The sequence below is a fragment of the Jaculus jaculus genome, chromosome 1 (assembly GCF_020740685.1).
Source record: "Jaculus jaculus isolate mJacJac1 chromosome 1, mJacJac1.mat.Y.cur, whole genome shotgun sequence".
Lineage (NCBI taxonomy): Eukaryota > Metazoa > Chordata > Mammalia > Rodentia > Dipodidae > Jaculus > Jaculus jaculus.
Genome location: NC_059102.1, coordinates 228,583,004 through 228,597,233, shown reverse-complemented (window position 1 = coordinate 228,597,233; position 14,230 = coordinate 228,583,004). Strand labels below are relative to the sequence as shown.

Here is a 14,230-nt window from a genome sequence, read left to right as displayed (position 1 = left end):
AGGACTGGAGAACTGCTCCTCTGCTAAGGGATTGCTTGGGACTGGGCTGGACAGAGCCTTCACAGTTCATGGGAGCCTGTGAGAAATGGCCTGGTCCCTACACCGGACTAGTGTCTTGTGCTGAGTGTCACCATAGGAAGACTCAGACTTTTAAAAAAATATTTTATTTATTTATTAGGGTGGGAGAGAATGGATTTTCCAGGGCCTCTAGCCACTGCAAACAAATTCCAGATGCATGCAACACCTTGTTCATCTGGCTTATGTGGATCTTGGGGAATTGAATCTGAGTCCTTAGGCTTAGCAGTGCCTTATCCACTAAGCCATCTCTAGCCCCAGTTGCTGGTTTTTTGTTTTTGTTTTTTTTTTTTTTCAAGGTAGGATCTCTACAACTCACTCTGTAGTTCCAGGCTAGACTTGGACTCACAGTGATCCTCCTACCTCTGCCTCCGGAGTGCTGGGATTAAAAGTGTATGCCACCATGCCTGGCAAGGCCTTTCTTGTAAAGGGACACTGTGCTGCTGGCGTTCCAGCCAGGTATGACAGCAGTGGAGTGGTGAGTCCCTTCTTAGGACCACCAGATTTCCAAGGTTCCAGGAGCCCAAGTCTCCCCCAGCAGGGTAGTGCTTCTCCCATCAGATCTACAGTTACTGTGCAATACAGGCTGAGCCCACGAAGATAGGCTCCAGGTCAGGGAGGTGAGTAACATGTGGCCAGATGCTGCCACCATCTCCTAAATGCCAGGGATATACTTGTGAACAGCCATGTCCAGCGGAGTCCACAAATTGCCCTCAGCAGTAGCCCCACCTACCACCCTCCTGCAGTCCTTCCCCACTAGCTCTGCTCACCCAAAAGCCAAGTCAGTTCCTCCTGAACTTATGATGAAGCCATCAACACCCCTGGGAGGTACCTTGCACCATGCCTTCAGACAGAACCTGGGAGAAGTATAGACCCTACCCTGAAAATATTCACCACTACTGTTCCTATCCTCCAGAGAGTGGGAACAGCCTTGTCAGTGCCCACACAGGCAGCTGACACTGCACACACACACACACACACACGCACGCACGCACGCACGCACGCACACACATGTCTCCGGGGGCCCCTGTGATCACAGCAGCAGAGACACTGACACGCAGTGCCTCAGATGCTGTGTATGAAGCAGAGTCACAACACTTGGGTCTGACTCAGCAACACCTGGCTTTCAGGTCTGAGTAGGATCACAGCCAAGCAGGTGCCCCTTAGGGCAGAAGCTCCCTTCCTGTTCCCAGAAGCCTGCTCACACTGAGCCAGTCTGGTAGTCCATACCCTAGCTTCCCTGGAGAGGCTCTCTGAGCTAGCATCGTGGCCACCCCTCCATCTGGGAAGAACACTTTCCTAACACCTCAGTTTGGTGATATCCTTAGGCTTCTTCCTAGGCTTTCCCACTTGGAAACACTGCCCAGGAGGCAGTGTGAAGTTCTTCCCTGAGGCTGCCCGCTCTTTCCTGGCAGCTTACTTGCTGCTGTTTGAGGAGGAAGCCCCTGGGTTCCAAGTTCCCTCCAGTGATTCTAGGTGTGAGCTTTGCCTGTGCGTGTGTGTGTCTGTCTGTCTCTGAACTCCGCAGCCAAGTGGGTGGATGGGGGTGAGGGGCCATGGCCTTTGGGTATGCCCAGACCAGAAGAGCCTGGATAACTGCAGTTCATTTTCTTGAATTTCATTTTGTAGAACTGGGCACCCCCAGGCTGTGAAAAGTTGGGGAAGTGTCTGACACCCCCGGAGTCTGTCCCTGAGAAGTGTTCCTGGCCCCATTAACCAGCACAGACAGGAATCTCCAGCCAGCCGTGCAAGTGCTCAGGCCTCAGGACTCACACAGGTTGGAGGAGTCCCAGCTGCCTTCTACCACTGGGCAGGAAGCCCCAACGAGCAGCAGGGCCTCAAGATCATAGCTTTTAGAAACCTGGCCATGGAATCCACTCCTCATTCCTGCAGCCCACCTTCCCAGTTGGCTGTTAAGAAGCATCTGGCCTTGTCTAGGGCCCAGTGCTCTATCTCAGGGTCTGGAGTGCTGCTGCCTTGCCATCACAGGCAAAAGTGAAAATTCAGTACTGTGAAGAAGGGCCACCACCCACCCAGCCGTCAGGACCCCACCCAGCCATCCTCCCTCTTCTCTCTGGCTGCAGACAGGAGTGGTGGTAGAGACATCATCATGCCACCCCACCCAAGGGGAAAGCAGATGTGGCTGTTTCACAGAACTGTGAAGATGATATCATCCTAAGTTTCTGGCCTTGGCCCAGCACACTGTGGGACTACTCTGCTGCATCTGCCACTGTCCCATGCAGGTCTCCAGATTGGGTTTCCAAGACCCTGTCCCTGAGGATTTGCCTGCCAGGAGCAAGTTTTCACATCTGCAATGACTGTCGGGCCAAAGCTGAACTGTAAAGGTTGGAAATCATGAAGAGACCTAGAATAAAGAGACAGGAGGTGTGTTAATTACCTCTGGCGTTTGGATGTTTTTTCAGCTTGGGTTTTTGTTGTTTTTTTTCTGAGCTGGGATCTTACTCTGGCCCAGGCTGACCTGGCACTCTGTAGTCCCAGGCAGGCCTCGGATTTATAGTGATCCTCCTACCTCTGGCTCCTGTGTGCCCAGCCCCCTTTTTTTGTTGTTGTTGTTGCTTTTGGTTTCTCAAGGTAGGGTCTCACTCTAGCCCAGGCTGACCTGAAATTCACTAGTCTTAGGGTGGCCTTGAACTCATGGCAATCCTCCTGCCTCTGCCTCCCAAATGCTGGGATTAAAGGCGTGCGCCTCCACACCCAGCTGTTTTTGTTTTAATATTTATTTGTTTGCAAGCAGAGACAGAGACAGAAAAAATGGGCACGCCATGACCTCTAGCCACTGCAAATGAACTCCAGACATATGCACCACATAACATGAGTACTGGGGAATCAGATCCCGTGTATTAGGCTTCACAGGCAAGTTTCTTAACCACTAAGCCATCTTTCCACCCTCGTTTAGGTTTTTTAAAGGGGGATTGTGGGCCATGCGTGATAGCAACGCCTTAAATCCCAGCAATGGGGAGGCCAAGGTAGGAGGATCACTGAGTTCCAGGCCAATCTGGGACTGCATAGTGAATTCCAGGTCAGCCTGGGTGAGAGCGAGACTCTTACCTCAAGAAAAATAACTGAATAAATAATAAAAGGGGATTGTGTTGAGGAGCACTGGACCTGGATACTGTAATAGGCAGTCGGTCCTTTTTTTCTCTCTGCTATTGGCTAATGGGATCCCCCGGTTTCCACCCCTAAGCAAAGGGGCTCACATCTCTGCAGATGGACAAAAGGGTCTGTGCCTTCACAGTGGGCCTCCAGATCAGCTAAGCACTCCATCATTTCCTAGGAAGTGGGCCCCATCCAGGCAAGGCCAACAAGGGTCCGCCTGCGTCAGGCACACTGCGTCATCCTGACCTGCTTAGGTCTTCCCCTCCACTGCAGGCTGCACACCCTGCAGGCCTTAAGACTCAACGCCCTCCCTCCTCTTCGTGGCTGATTCCGGGAAGGCAGAGTCCCCGCGTGCCAGCAGCGCAGCCCACGCGAGGCCCGGCCACGAGCGCGGGCCAGACGGATGCGGGCCCTTTGTGGTCCGGGGAGGCTGATCGCGTACCCAGGGCACCTTTTCCCACCCTTGGGATGTGGGGGTTAATGCATCTGCTCAGCGGCGTAAGAAATGACCGCGTTTCCAAACTGATTGCATTTAGGGTCCGACGAAATACGCTACTTCCTACCGGAAGCACGTGCCCGCCCTCGTCTCCGGACGCCCCGCCCCTCGTTCCGGCCTCTCCCGGGAGCCCCGCCCACCGAGGACGCCCCGCCCCGCCCCGGCGGACCGCGGTCTCGGCCCGGTTGTGTCCGGCACGCACGCGGCCATGGCGGAGGCCGAGCTGCAGCTGGTGGCGCGGCGCATCCGCAGCTTCCCCGACTTCCCCATCCCGGGCGTGCTGTTCAGGTGCGCGCGCGGGCGGCCCGGGCGTTGGTGCAGCGCTTGAGGCTCGGGGGTCCTGCGGGCCGTGCTCCCGGCCAGCCCCGAGTCACCAAGCTGTCCTCGTTCCCAGGGACATCTCGCCCCTTCTGAAGGACCCCGACTCCTTCCGCGCCTCCATCCGACTCCTGGCCAGTCACCTAAAGACCAAGCACGGCGGCAAGATCGACTACATCGCAGGCAAGTGGCCACGCGGGGCAGTACTTCCGCATCCCGGAGCCTAGACCCCACCCCGTTTCTCCCCAACTCTGTAACGCTCCCTCCCTCACAGCCAGTCCCAACCTCCTCAGCCCATTCCTCCCATAGGCCTCCTCCCCTTACCCGCTTGGACCCTTTGACCACCCTGGTTCACTACCAAGTCTCCTGCGGGACAGCCTCCGACCTTCGGCCTCTGCCTAGTCCTCAAGTCCAGGGCCAGCCCTTTGTTCATCTCGTGGATCATGAGGTTGGAAGGCACCCTGAAGGCAGGGTTGTGAGGTCCACATGTGTGCTTGTAGGAGAGAGATTTGGGGGTCCTCCAGAACTTCAAACGGTGGGCACTGGTTCTTTGGAAAGCCTTAGTGGGTTGAGACTTAGTCTAAGGACTTCACAATCTGGTATCCCTAAGGCAAGGCGTGGCTCCTAAGCAAGCCTGAGCAGGCCTAAAGGCCTTCCACTGTGGCTGGCACAGGTTGCCCTGCTCAGCACAGGTGGGTACTCCCTAGCAGGCATATACGACCTGTGGGCCACTTGCAGTCAAGGATAGCTATGGGTCTGGAGAGATGGCTCAGCAGTTAAGGTGCTTGTCCGCAAAGGCTGAGGATGTAGGTTCGATTCCCCAATACCCATGTTAGCCAGATACACATGGTGGCACATGCATCTGGAGTTAAATTGCAGGGGCTAAAGTCCCTGGCGCAACCTGTTTGTCTACTCTCAATTTTTAAATTTAAATTTTTTATTTTTTATTTATTTATTTGAGAGCGACAGAGAGTGAATGGGCACACCAGGACTTCCATCCATTGCAAAGGAACTCCAGACGCATGCGCCCCTTATGCTAACGTGGGTCCTGGGGAATCGAGCCTTGAACCAGAGTCCTTAGGCTTCACAGGCAAGTGCTTAACTGCTAAGCCATCTCTCCAGCCCATCCTCTCAATTTTTAAAAGGATAGCTAAGGCCAGGTGTGGTGGTGTACGCCTTTAATCCCAGCATTTGGGAGGCAGAGGTAGAAGGATCGCCGTGAGTTTGAGGCCACCCTGAGACTACATAGTGAATTCCAGGTCAGCCTGAGCTAGAGTGAGACCCTACCTCAAAAAACAACAAAACAAAACCAAAAAAAAAAAGGATAGCCATGAATGTAGACCAAAAGAAAATCAAAAACATTTGGGTTTTTCTTTATAACTCAATTGCATATTTAACTGGTGTTGCAATGTCTAAAGGATGGGCACGCCCACTATAACCTGGCTGCCTTAAGGGCCTGTTTGTCTCTCAGTCTAACCTGAATCCATGAAGCCTTCATTCCTCTGCACACACTTGCGTGGAGCGTCAGCTCTGTACCAGGCCCCACATGTCTGAGCCTGAGCTTCAGATATGCCCTTGGATAACTCAGTGCCCACCAGGGGAAGCAGCAGTTCACCATAGAGAGGGTAGCACTGAGACTTCCTGGAAAGGCCCAGAGAATCAGGGGGCCCTGGCAGCTCCCAGTCACCTAGTCCTGCTCTGCCATTGTCGAGAAGGCTCAGCTGTCTCTCATTGGGCACAATACTGCTGGTCCCTCCTTGCTTCCTGCCAGAACCCCCAACCTCACTCCAGGGGTGAGCTTGTTATCCCTGTCCGGGCTGAGGCTACCTGCAGATGGCTCTGGGCACAGCCTCTCTCTGCAGACAAAGCACTCTTGGGCACAATCTGCTTTTGAGGTGACCCTGAGCTGTGCAGACAGGAAGTGACATCTCCAAGGCCAAGATGCCACCCTATAGCTATCAGCCTCTAGCTATAGCCAGTCAGACCTAGTGTACTTGATCCCTGGTTACTGTAATACTTAAACCCTTCTGCCCTGGCCTGTGGAAGCCTCATGCTTCTCAGCTCCACCCAACACCCGCCTCACCCTGACAGGCCTAGACTCCAGGGGCTTCCTGTTTGGCCCCTCTCTGGCCCAGGAGCTGGGCCTAGGCTGTGTGCTCATCCGGAAGCGCGGGAAGCTGCCAGGCCCCACCGTGTCGGTTTCCTACGCACTGGAGTACGGAAAGGTGAGCAGGCTGGGGGTGGCCACTGCTGCCTGTGTCCCTCAAGTTTTCTGAGAACCTGGGAAGCGAGACTCAGGAGACACAAGTGGAGCTGCTGTGGTTACAGTAAATGTCGGAGCTCAGACAGGTTGAGACACTGAGCCCTTACACAGCCAGGGGACAGGGGGACTAAGGGTGAACCAGGCCCAGGGAGGTGGCCACTTGTCTAGGCTCTGACAGTACTTCTTGTCTGCAGGCTGAACTAGAGATCCAGAAAGATGCCTTGGAGCCTGGGCAGAAAGTGGTTGTTGTGGACGATCTCCTAGCCACTGGTGGTAAGAGCCACCCCAGGGCATATAGTAGGCCCCTCCTAGTGATGGGTGGGGTGGAGTCGGAGTCGCAGCCAAGGAAACCTTCATACCAATCACTTCCTCTTTCCTTGTCCCCCCTCACCCAAGGAACCATGCGTGCAGCCTGTGAGCTGCTGGGCCAGCTGCGGGCCGAGGTGCTGGAGTGTGTGAGCCTGGTGGAGCTGACCTCGCTGAAGGGCAGGGAGAAACTGGGGGCTGTCCCCTTCTTCTCCCTCCTGCAGTATGAGTGACTGTGAGGCCAGATGGCTGCCTTCCCTCACTTGGTGTCCCCAACCAGACCATGGCTCAGCCTTGAGTCATTAGATGACCACCAAGGGTCAGACCCAGCTGCTCTCTTGAAATTTTGTATCCGTTTTCTTTCTTGGCTGGCCAACCCAACTCGCGTGCCTTTGGACCACTTGAACCCTTCCTGCAGTGTCTAATAAAAGCGCCAATGCCTAGAGCAGAGCTACACACTACCAGGAGTTAACGGCACATGCCACAGTTAGCAGAGTAACTTTCGTGACACATGGCATTTCCACACTTCTGTTGCTCATGGGTGGCTGAAGGCAGCAGAAGGTACTGCAGCGCTGCCTGGCAAGGAGCTGGGCTCTTTTTATAAAGAACAGGTTCAGCAGAGAAGTCCCTTGGTGTAGCAAGTGTTAGCCTTCCTCTCCACTTGCTGTCAGTCTCACTTCAGTCCTGGTTCACAAGGCAACCCCTTCTAAAGCCTTGGGAAGCATCTTTCTTGCTCCTCTAGAATCCTACGGCCCAATCACCCCCATCAACTCTTTCCTGCTGAAACGGTTGACCTGGCTCGCTGAAGACATGCTGAGGATAAAAGCCACAGGCTTGAATGTGCTAGGCCCAGACTAATTTGTTATGTCATGGAGGTAGTATCTCTCCGCAACTTGTTCAGCACAACAGTCATCTAGACAGCACTTTTATTTAAATCTCTAGTGACTCAAGCTTTATAAAAGCTAAGGTTGAAAGTTGGGTCCTCTGGGACAAGAGATATGAGGCTTGAAAATGGTTGATTTTTATACAAACAAAACCATGACCTTAATATTCACAAAACTTTTTCATCTTAAAACCCAGATATTTTCATTACAAAGAGGGGAAGGGTCTGGCTTTGTCATTTTAGTGCCTTGTCCTCATCAAATTGGGTTAGCAGTTCTCAACGTGAATCTAAGATTTCCGTTACAGGACTGTGAATCAGGACAACATCCTTGAGCAGGAGACATCAGAGCTATTTTAGCCTCTGAACTCCACCTGGACCTTGGCTTTGACAGCACCTAGAACTAGCCTTGAGTAGCTCATGGGATGGACACTGCAGGCAAATAGTCATGAGAGATCACATGAAATATGAAGTCACAGTTCCCAGGCTTAGGATGTGAGCACCGTTCTGCCACTCACTGTTCAGCTCCACATTGGCGGAGCTTTGTTCCCAAAAGTTCTGAGATGAGGCCCACATGCATCATGTTAGTGACGTGCCCAGAACACCAATCCTGTTGACTGTCACAGCCCCTCAGTACGAGTCTGGCGAGCCAGCTGAGTGGTGATGCCAGCCAGGTCTGCAGCCTTGTCCAGCTTCAAGTAGGTGTCGTTGCGGATGTGATGCAGGCTGAGCCAGTCTGGCAGCAGCTCGGACAGGAGCAGCAAGTGCTTCTCCATCTCCTCTGTGGATGGTGGAGGGGGATGTCAGAGTGGTGCCCTTGGCCAACCATGTGCATTACTTACAACTCTCCACAGGCCTTCCTTGGAGCTTAGCTACTTTATAAAATGGACTTATTATTACTGGGTATAGACCCAGCCCTGGACTCCCTGGGCAGTGCCCACAAGAAGCAGCAGGTGAATAGTAAGGGGCTGGAGACACAGTAAGGGCTCCCGGCCTGATGTGGCTGACCAGGCTGGAGGGGAGCATGAGCTCACATGTGGCCTCAAGTATGGAAATCTGAATTCTCTTCCAAGGACTACAAGGAACAGGTTTCAGGGTGAGGCCCCTGAGGCAGCTGCCCGTAGGCTCTGAAGTGGAACAAGTCCACATCAGGCACAGCCATGCCCACCCTCACCTCCGCTTTGCCCCACACAAACCTAGGCTCAATGTGGTGTGGCAACTGCCCACCATCCTGCTGCAGACCACCTCCATGGTGAGTGCCGGCTTGCGCTCAGACACGAAGACTCCACGCAGCACCCTGGCCAGCTCTGGCAAGCGCTCCAACCGCTGCAGCCGCAGCTCCTGCTCCGGGCACCGTGTCATCTGTGCCAGCTGCTTCTGGATCTCCTTGGCCCGGATCTGCACAAATGCAGAGTGGTCAGCGAAAATGGCCACCAAAGCCCTCTGCACATCACCAAGGCCCCTACTTGTCACCCAGGACTCACCCGTTCCAGCAGGGCTTGGGACACGCCCTTCAGGGCACTGGGAGAAGCAGTAGGTGGGGTGGCAGGCGGAGTAGCTGGCAGTGCCAAGCTGGGAGCCTGCGGGGAGCTGGGCTCAACTGAGCGTAGGGCCAGGTCACTCAAAGCCTTTTCCATCTAAACAGTAGGCAGAGGTCAAGAGAGGCAGTGAGCCCCAGCCTTGTGAGAAAGCCCCTTGCTCTGCCTACGCCCCACCAAGAAGTACCCATCTCTCTCCAGACCCAGTTCTCCAGCAGACACGCAAAGCCACTGGACTGCTCCCTTAGTAGGGTGTGAGACATGTACTGCCCCATTCTGGACCTCAGCTCCCCACTCCCTCAGGAGGAAGGGATCCAATCACAAGCCTGACCAGCCTCACCTTGGGCGACATCAAGTTGCGGGCACGGGCCAGCACCTCCTGGGCAGTGGTTAGCTTTTCCACAGTGGGTGGCACGGGGAGCTCAGCTGGCTCAATATCAGGCACCTCATCCACATTGAAGCGTGGATGCCAGCGTGTCAGCTGGTCCTCAGGTACTATCATGGGGGGGTTCAATGAGGCAAGGAAAGCCTGTAGAAATAGGTAAATGAATGTTGGACTACCCGACTCACTTCCAGCTGAACCCTGGGGAAGTGACCTAACTTCTCTGCCGTGACACAGCCAGGTAAGGGAAAGCAATGCTGCCTTGCACAGATGGTACTCACCAAGTGACCTAGGAGACCCTAAGCTCTGGGAAGCCCTTGCCCAGAAGGTGCCAGCAAACAAAAGCTGGACCCCCCCTACCTCCTAAGATAGCCAATGTAAGGGGTTAAGAGACCTGCAAAGGGCTGGAGAGCGGGCTCACTGGTTAAAGGTGCTTTGCCTGAAGGCCTGGGTTCAGTTGTCTGGCACCCACATAAAGCCAAATGCACAAGGCTGCGTGTCTGGAGCCCATTTGCAGTGGCACTAGGCCCTGGTACACCCATTCATACCTCTACTTGCAAGTAAAATAAAAAGATCTGCAGGCCTCTGCACTTGGGGGCAGGGCAGTCCACTGGGCCTGAGTAGGTTGCCCAAGGCGTGAAAAGCACTGAGCCACACTGTCCTCATAAGAGTAGGGACTGAGTAGCCGGGCGGGGTGGTACACGCCTTTAATCCCAGCACTTGGGAGGCAGAGGTAGGAAGATTGCCATGAGTTCAAGGCCACCCTGAGATGACAGAGTTAATTCCAGGTCAGCCTGGACTACAGTGAGACCCTACTTCCAAAAAAAAAAAAAGAGTAGGGACTGAGCTAGGCATGGTGATGTACACCTTTAATCCCAGCACTCAAGAGGCTGAGGTAGGATCACTGCAAATTTGAGGTCAACCTGGAGCTACAGAGGAAGTTTCAGGTCAGCCCAGGATAGAATATCCTGCCACAAAAAAAAAAAAAAACAAATCCCGCCCGTTAAAAAAATGGGGTTGGAGAGATGGCTTAACGCTAAGGCATTTGCCTGTGAAGTCAAAGAACCCAGGTTCGATTCCCCAGGACCCATGTAAGCCAGATGCACAAGGGGCTCATGTGTCTGGAGTTCATTTGCGGTGGCTAGAGGCCCTGGTGTGCCCATTCTGTCTCCTATCTCGTGCTCTCTTGCTCTGCTTGAAAATACATAAATAAAGTTAAAAAAAAAAAACAACAACAACGGGGACATGTCTTTAATTTCAGCACTTGGGAGGATGGGGTAGGATGTGCTTGAGATCAGCATGGGCTAGAACAAGCCCCTGCCTCACAAAACCAAAAAATAAAAAAGGTGGGAGGGGGGCCCGGGAGAAATGGCCTAGCAGTTAAGGCACTTGCCTGCAAAGCCTAAGGACCCAGGTTCAAGACCCCAGTACCCATGTAAACCAGATACACTAGGTGGCACATGCTTCTGGATTTCCATTTGCAGTGGCTAGAGGCCCTGGCACACTCACTCTCTCTCAATTAAATAACAATATTTTTTTAAAAAGGTTTAGCACCTACCCACTTCCTCAAGCCAGGCACTCACCTTGTGGTGCTCCTTGACCCGCTCCACCAGGTTGTGCCGGAAAACATACCGCCGCTGCAGGAGCTGTGAGGCTGTAAGCTGGGGGATGCCATCACCAGCCTCTGTGGAAAGAACCTTTGCTGAGCCTCAGGCTCACCCAGCCCGACTACAAACAAACCTGATGCCAACATTTGACCAAATGTGTTGGGGTCACAGGCAAGTAACCAAGTCCAAGATGACCATGCCTAGGATGAGACCCTAGAGCCAGAACTCACCTTGTTCCAGCAATGGCTCAATAGTGAGTTGGTAATCAGATCTCTTGACGTTGTCCTTGAAGGTGGGAATGTTGCGTTCTTGACGAAAGCGATAGGATGCAGGATACACAGTTTTGATCTGACCCACATTGCGCTCTTCAAAGCGTCTGTAGGAGAAGGGGCTAAGTCAGAAGAAACCAGGCAGGCCAGCCTTAGATGCCAGTAGTGGCCAAGCCTGCTCCCATAGGCTACTCACTTGCGCATCATGTCCTGGACACCTTGCTTGACCTTGGCAAAGGTCACGGTCTCAGAGCGGTTGAATAACATGCCCACAATGGTATCCATGCTACGGAACATCTCAGCTAGCACCTGGTATTTGTAAGGCAGGACAAGGCCTGGGGGGCCAGGTTGGGCCAGGGCATGGAAGCGTTGGTAAGCAGGGGCCTTCTTGCCGCTGTCAGAAAGGAGACATCTTGTGAGACCACCACTACCAGATCACACACATTCCCGACCCCCCCCCCCCCCCCCCCCCGCAACCCAGCAGCAGGCCACCAGGTGGCATAAACCCTTGGTCCCAGCCTCAAAAACACATCCACTTCTGCCTTTGAGAACAGAATGAGAAAAGGGGAAGGGACAGGTGGCCACACAGAACCTAAGAAAGACTGAAACACAGTGAAACATGACATTAACCAGCTATGCATTGTGTTCTGAACCCAAGACAAGAGCTATCTTCCTTTAAATGGGGACAAGGACATAAGAGCTGACAAACAAGACCCTGTGGTCATACCAACTGTTTGCCCTAGAAGGAACAGAGTCCAGGCCCTTCGATTCAGGCCTTGCACTGCCTCCTACTAGCCGGTCCTGACCCCATCAGGACTCACCATAGTTGCTCTGTGGAGCTCTTGGCCTCTGAGATGCAAGGCTTTGTAGCATCCTCTTGGGCTCTGGCCCTCAGTGCCCGGGCCTTTGCTCCTAACTCCCGGGCCCGCTGCAGGCAGGACTTGAGCTCAGAGACGGAGTTCTTTGAAGGAACCTGGGGACACAGGTGCTGTCAGACCAGCCTGTCACCCACGGACCTCCCCAGTCTGCCCTTGGTCCACCTCCTCACCTTGTCCTGCTGGACTGTAGGCTGGGGCAGAGAGACTGCGGAGCCCGTGGCTTTCTTTAGTCTCTTGACCAGAGGTGCAAGGTCTGGCGAGTCTGAAGCTGTTGGGGAGCTTGGCGCATCTGGAGAGCCAGGACAGGAATCCTAGTAGAAAGGAAGTCACAGGTCAACACACTGTTTCTTCACTGGACCCCGAGGGCTGGGAGGCAGGTTCTTGTGGGTGCCTGTCAATCAAAAGTCTTTGATGGCGAGGGGTGGTGGCATACGCCTTTAATCCCAGCACTCCCATAATACGATCGCGGTGAGTTCGAGGCCACCCTGGGACTACATAGTGAACTGCAGGTCAGCCTGGGCTACAGCGAGACCCTACCTTGGGGGAAAAGTATTTGATGAAACCACCAGGAGGGACAAGACCCACCAGGCTTGTTGGGCCCGTTTCTCTTCCTCGTAGCAGCTTCCAGGCATAACTTCTGCCTAGGTTTACCAGCAACTTGTCAGCCCCCCCCTCCCCCGCACAGACCCTCCAGTGCTTTCTCCTCATCGCGGGAGCTCCCGTCCAAATCTTCGCAGGACACCCAACTTGCTGCAGCGTCCTCGAGGGGTCAGGCCCCCTCTGCACCCATAGGCAGAGAGTGAATCCCGGGAGGGGAAGGCTACATTCCTCCACCCTCCCCCTACCGCTGTCTTGGCATCCAGATCCCAGCCGTAAGGTCTCACCTGGCTTCTCCCCAGACAGGCAGGGGTCCTCCACCATCCCCCAGACCCTTCTTTACTTCCAACTCACCGAGTCCTGAAGTCGCAGCCTCCGGCGCGCGGGCGGCGCGGGCTCCCGGTCGCTCCCGGGCGCGGCGGGCGGTCGGGCGCGCTTGCGGCTGCCGCCTGGGGCGGGCGCCAGGGGCTCGGAGCCGGCGGGGCTCGGGGTGCTGCAGACCTTCTTCTTGAGCCGCGGCGCGGCGAGGCCAGGGCGGCGGCGTACAAAATAGTCCGTGACACGGCTCTGCGCCATGACGCCTGCAAGCAGTTTCGCGCGAATTTCGCGTATATTTCGCGCGGTTTTCGCGGCGCTGGTCAGACTCCGCCCCGCCCCGCCCAGGCCGTACCATTGTGCCCAGCTGCACGGGGGAGAAAAGGAAAACAGATGCGCTGACGCGTGCGCACTAGTGTGTGTCCTGAGCCAAGCCCGGCAGCGCGTTCAGCCCCGCCACCTCCCGGCCATGCCATTGGACCGAATGTGCGCGCGAAAGAAATGGACAGGCCCGGCGCATGCGCACTGGCGCACGACCGTGTGGCTCCATTTCGCTAGCCGCCCGCGGCGTTTCCGCACGCTTCCGCAGTGTGGCGCGAAAGTTACCCAGATCTAGGTTCCTGAGACGGCTGTGATCTGGCGGTTGTAGGTGGCCGCCAGGTCACCGCTGCTGAAGGGTGCAGGAAGCTGCCTCTGCTCCCGATGCCTCCGTGGCTCCCTACGCGACTCTTCATTTGCAAAACAAACACCTGATTTCGGACGCACAGCAGCTGGACCTGACCATCTCCTGCCTCTGCCTCTCCTAGTGCTGGGATTAAAGGCCTGCTCCACCACGCCCAGCCACTACCACATTTTCAAAATCTACCCCGAGCCGGGTGTGGTAGCGCACACCTTTAATCCCAGCCCTCTAGAGCACAGTTACCTCTCTGCTGTGATCGCTGTGAGTTCAAGGACAGTTTGGGCTGCAGTGAGACCCTACCTCGAAAATAATAAAGTCAACCCTGGATTGGAGCTCCTGAAGAAAATGACTTGTGGGCTGGAGAGATGGCTCAGCAACTAAAGGCAATGAATCTGGTTCAATTCCTCAGTACCCACATAAAGCCAGATGCACAAAGTGGCTCATGTGTCTGGAGTTGGTTTGCAGTGGCAGGAAGCTCTGGTATGCCCGTACTCTATTTATTTAGTACTT

At 54.6% G+C, this 14,230-nt stretch overlaps 3 protein-coding genes across 6 annotated transcripts in view; 2 read left to right on the top strand and 1 right to left on the bottom strand.

Annotated features, from left to right (window-relative positions):
* The window catches only part of Galns (galactosamine (N-acetyl)-6-sulfatase), a 30,494-nt gene extending 28,022 nt beyond the window's left edge, over positions 1 to 2,472 (top strand). For all 4 annotated transcript variants that reach the window (XM_045141551.1, XM_004666071.2, XM_045141550.1 and 1 more), the window contains one exon: positions 1,705 to 2,472. In XM_045141551.1, coding sequence (XP_044997486.1) covers positions 1,705 to 1,747 — 43 coding nt within the window. In that variant the 3' untranslated portion in view covers positions 1,748 to 2,472. The remainder of the gene's footprint in view (positions 1 to 1,704) is intronic.
* Positions 2,473 to 3,842: 1,370 nt separating this feature from the next.
* Aprt (adenine phosphoribosyltransferase) lies at positions 3,843 to 7,036 on the top strand. The gene is made up of 5 exons (XM_004666070.2): positions 3,843 to 3,976; positions 4,083 to 4,189; positions 6,098 to 6,231; positions 6,464 to 6,542; positions 6,666 to 7,036. The coding sequence occupies exons 1-5, from the start codon at positions 3,897 to 3,899 to the stop codon at positions 6,806 to 6,808; spliced, it is 543 nt and encodes a 180-aa protein (XP_004666127.1). The 5' UTR covers positions 3,843 to 3,896; the 3' UTR covers positions 6,809 to 7,036.
* Positions 7,037 to 7,487: 451 nt separating this feature from the next.
* On the bottom strand, positions 7,488 to 13,317 carry Cdt1 (chromatin licensing and DNA replication factor 1). The gene is made up of 10 exons (XM_045150222.1): positions 13,081 to 13,317; positions 12,300 to 12,440; positions 12,073 to 12,224; positions 11,448 to 11,645; positions 11,213 to 11,358; positions 10,959 to 11,059; positions 9,334 to 9,522; positions 8,940 to 9,092; positions 8,652 to 8,853; positions 7,488 to 8,236 (listed from the first exon to the last, which is right to left on the bottom strand). Exons 1-10 carry the CDS (start codon positions 13,300 to 13,302, stop codon positions 8,076 to 8,078), a joined length of 1,665 nt encoding a protein of 554 aa, XP_045006157.1. The 5' UTR covers positions 13,303 to 13,317; the 3' UTR covers positions 7,488 to 8,075.
* Positions 13,318 to 14,230: the final 913 nt, after the last annotated feature.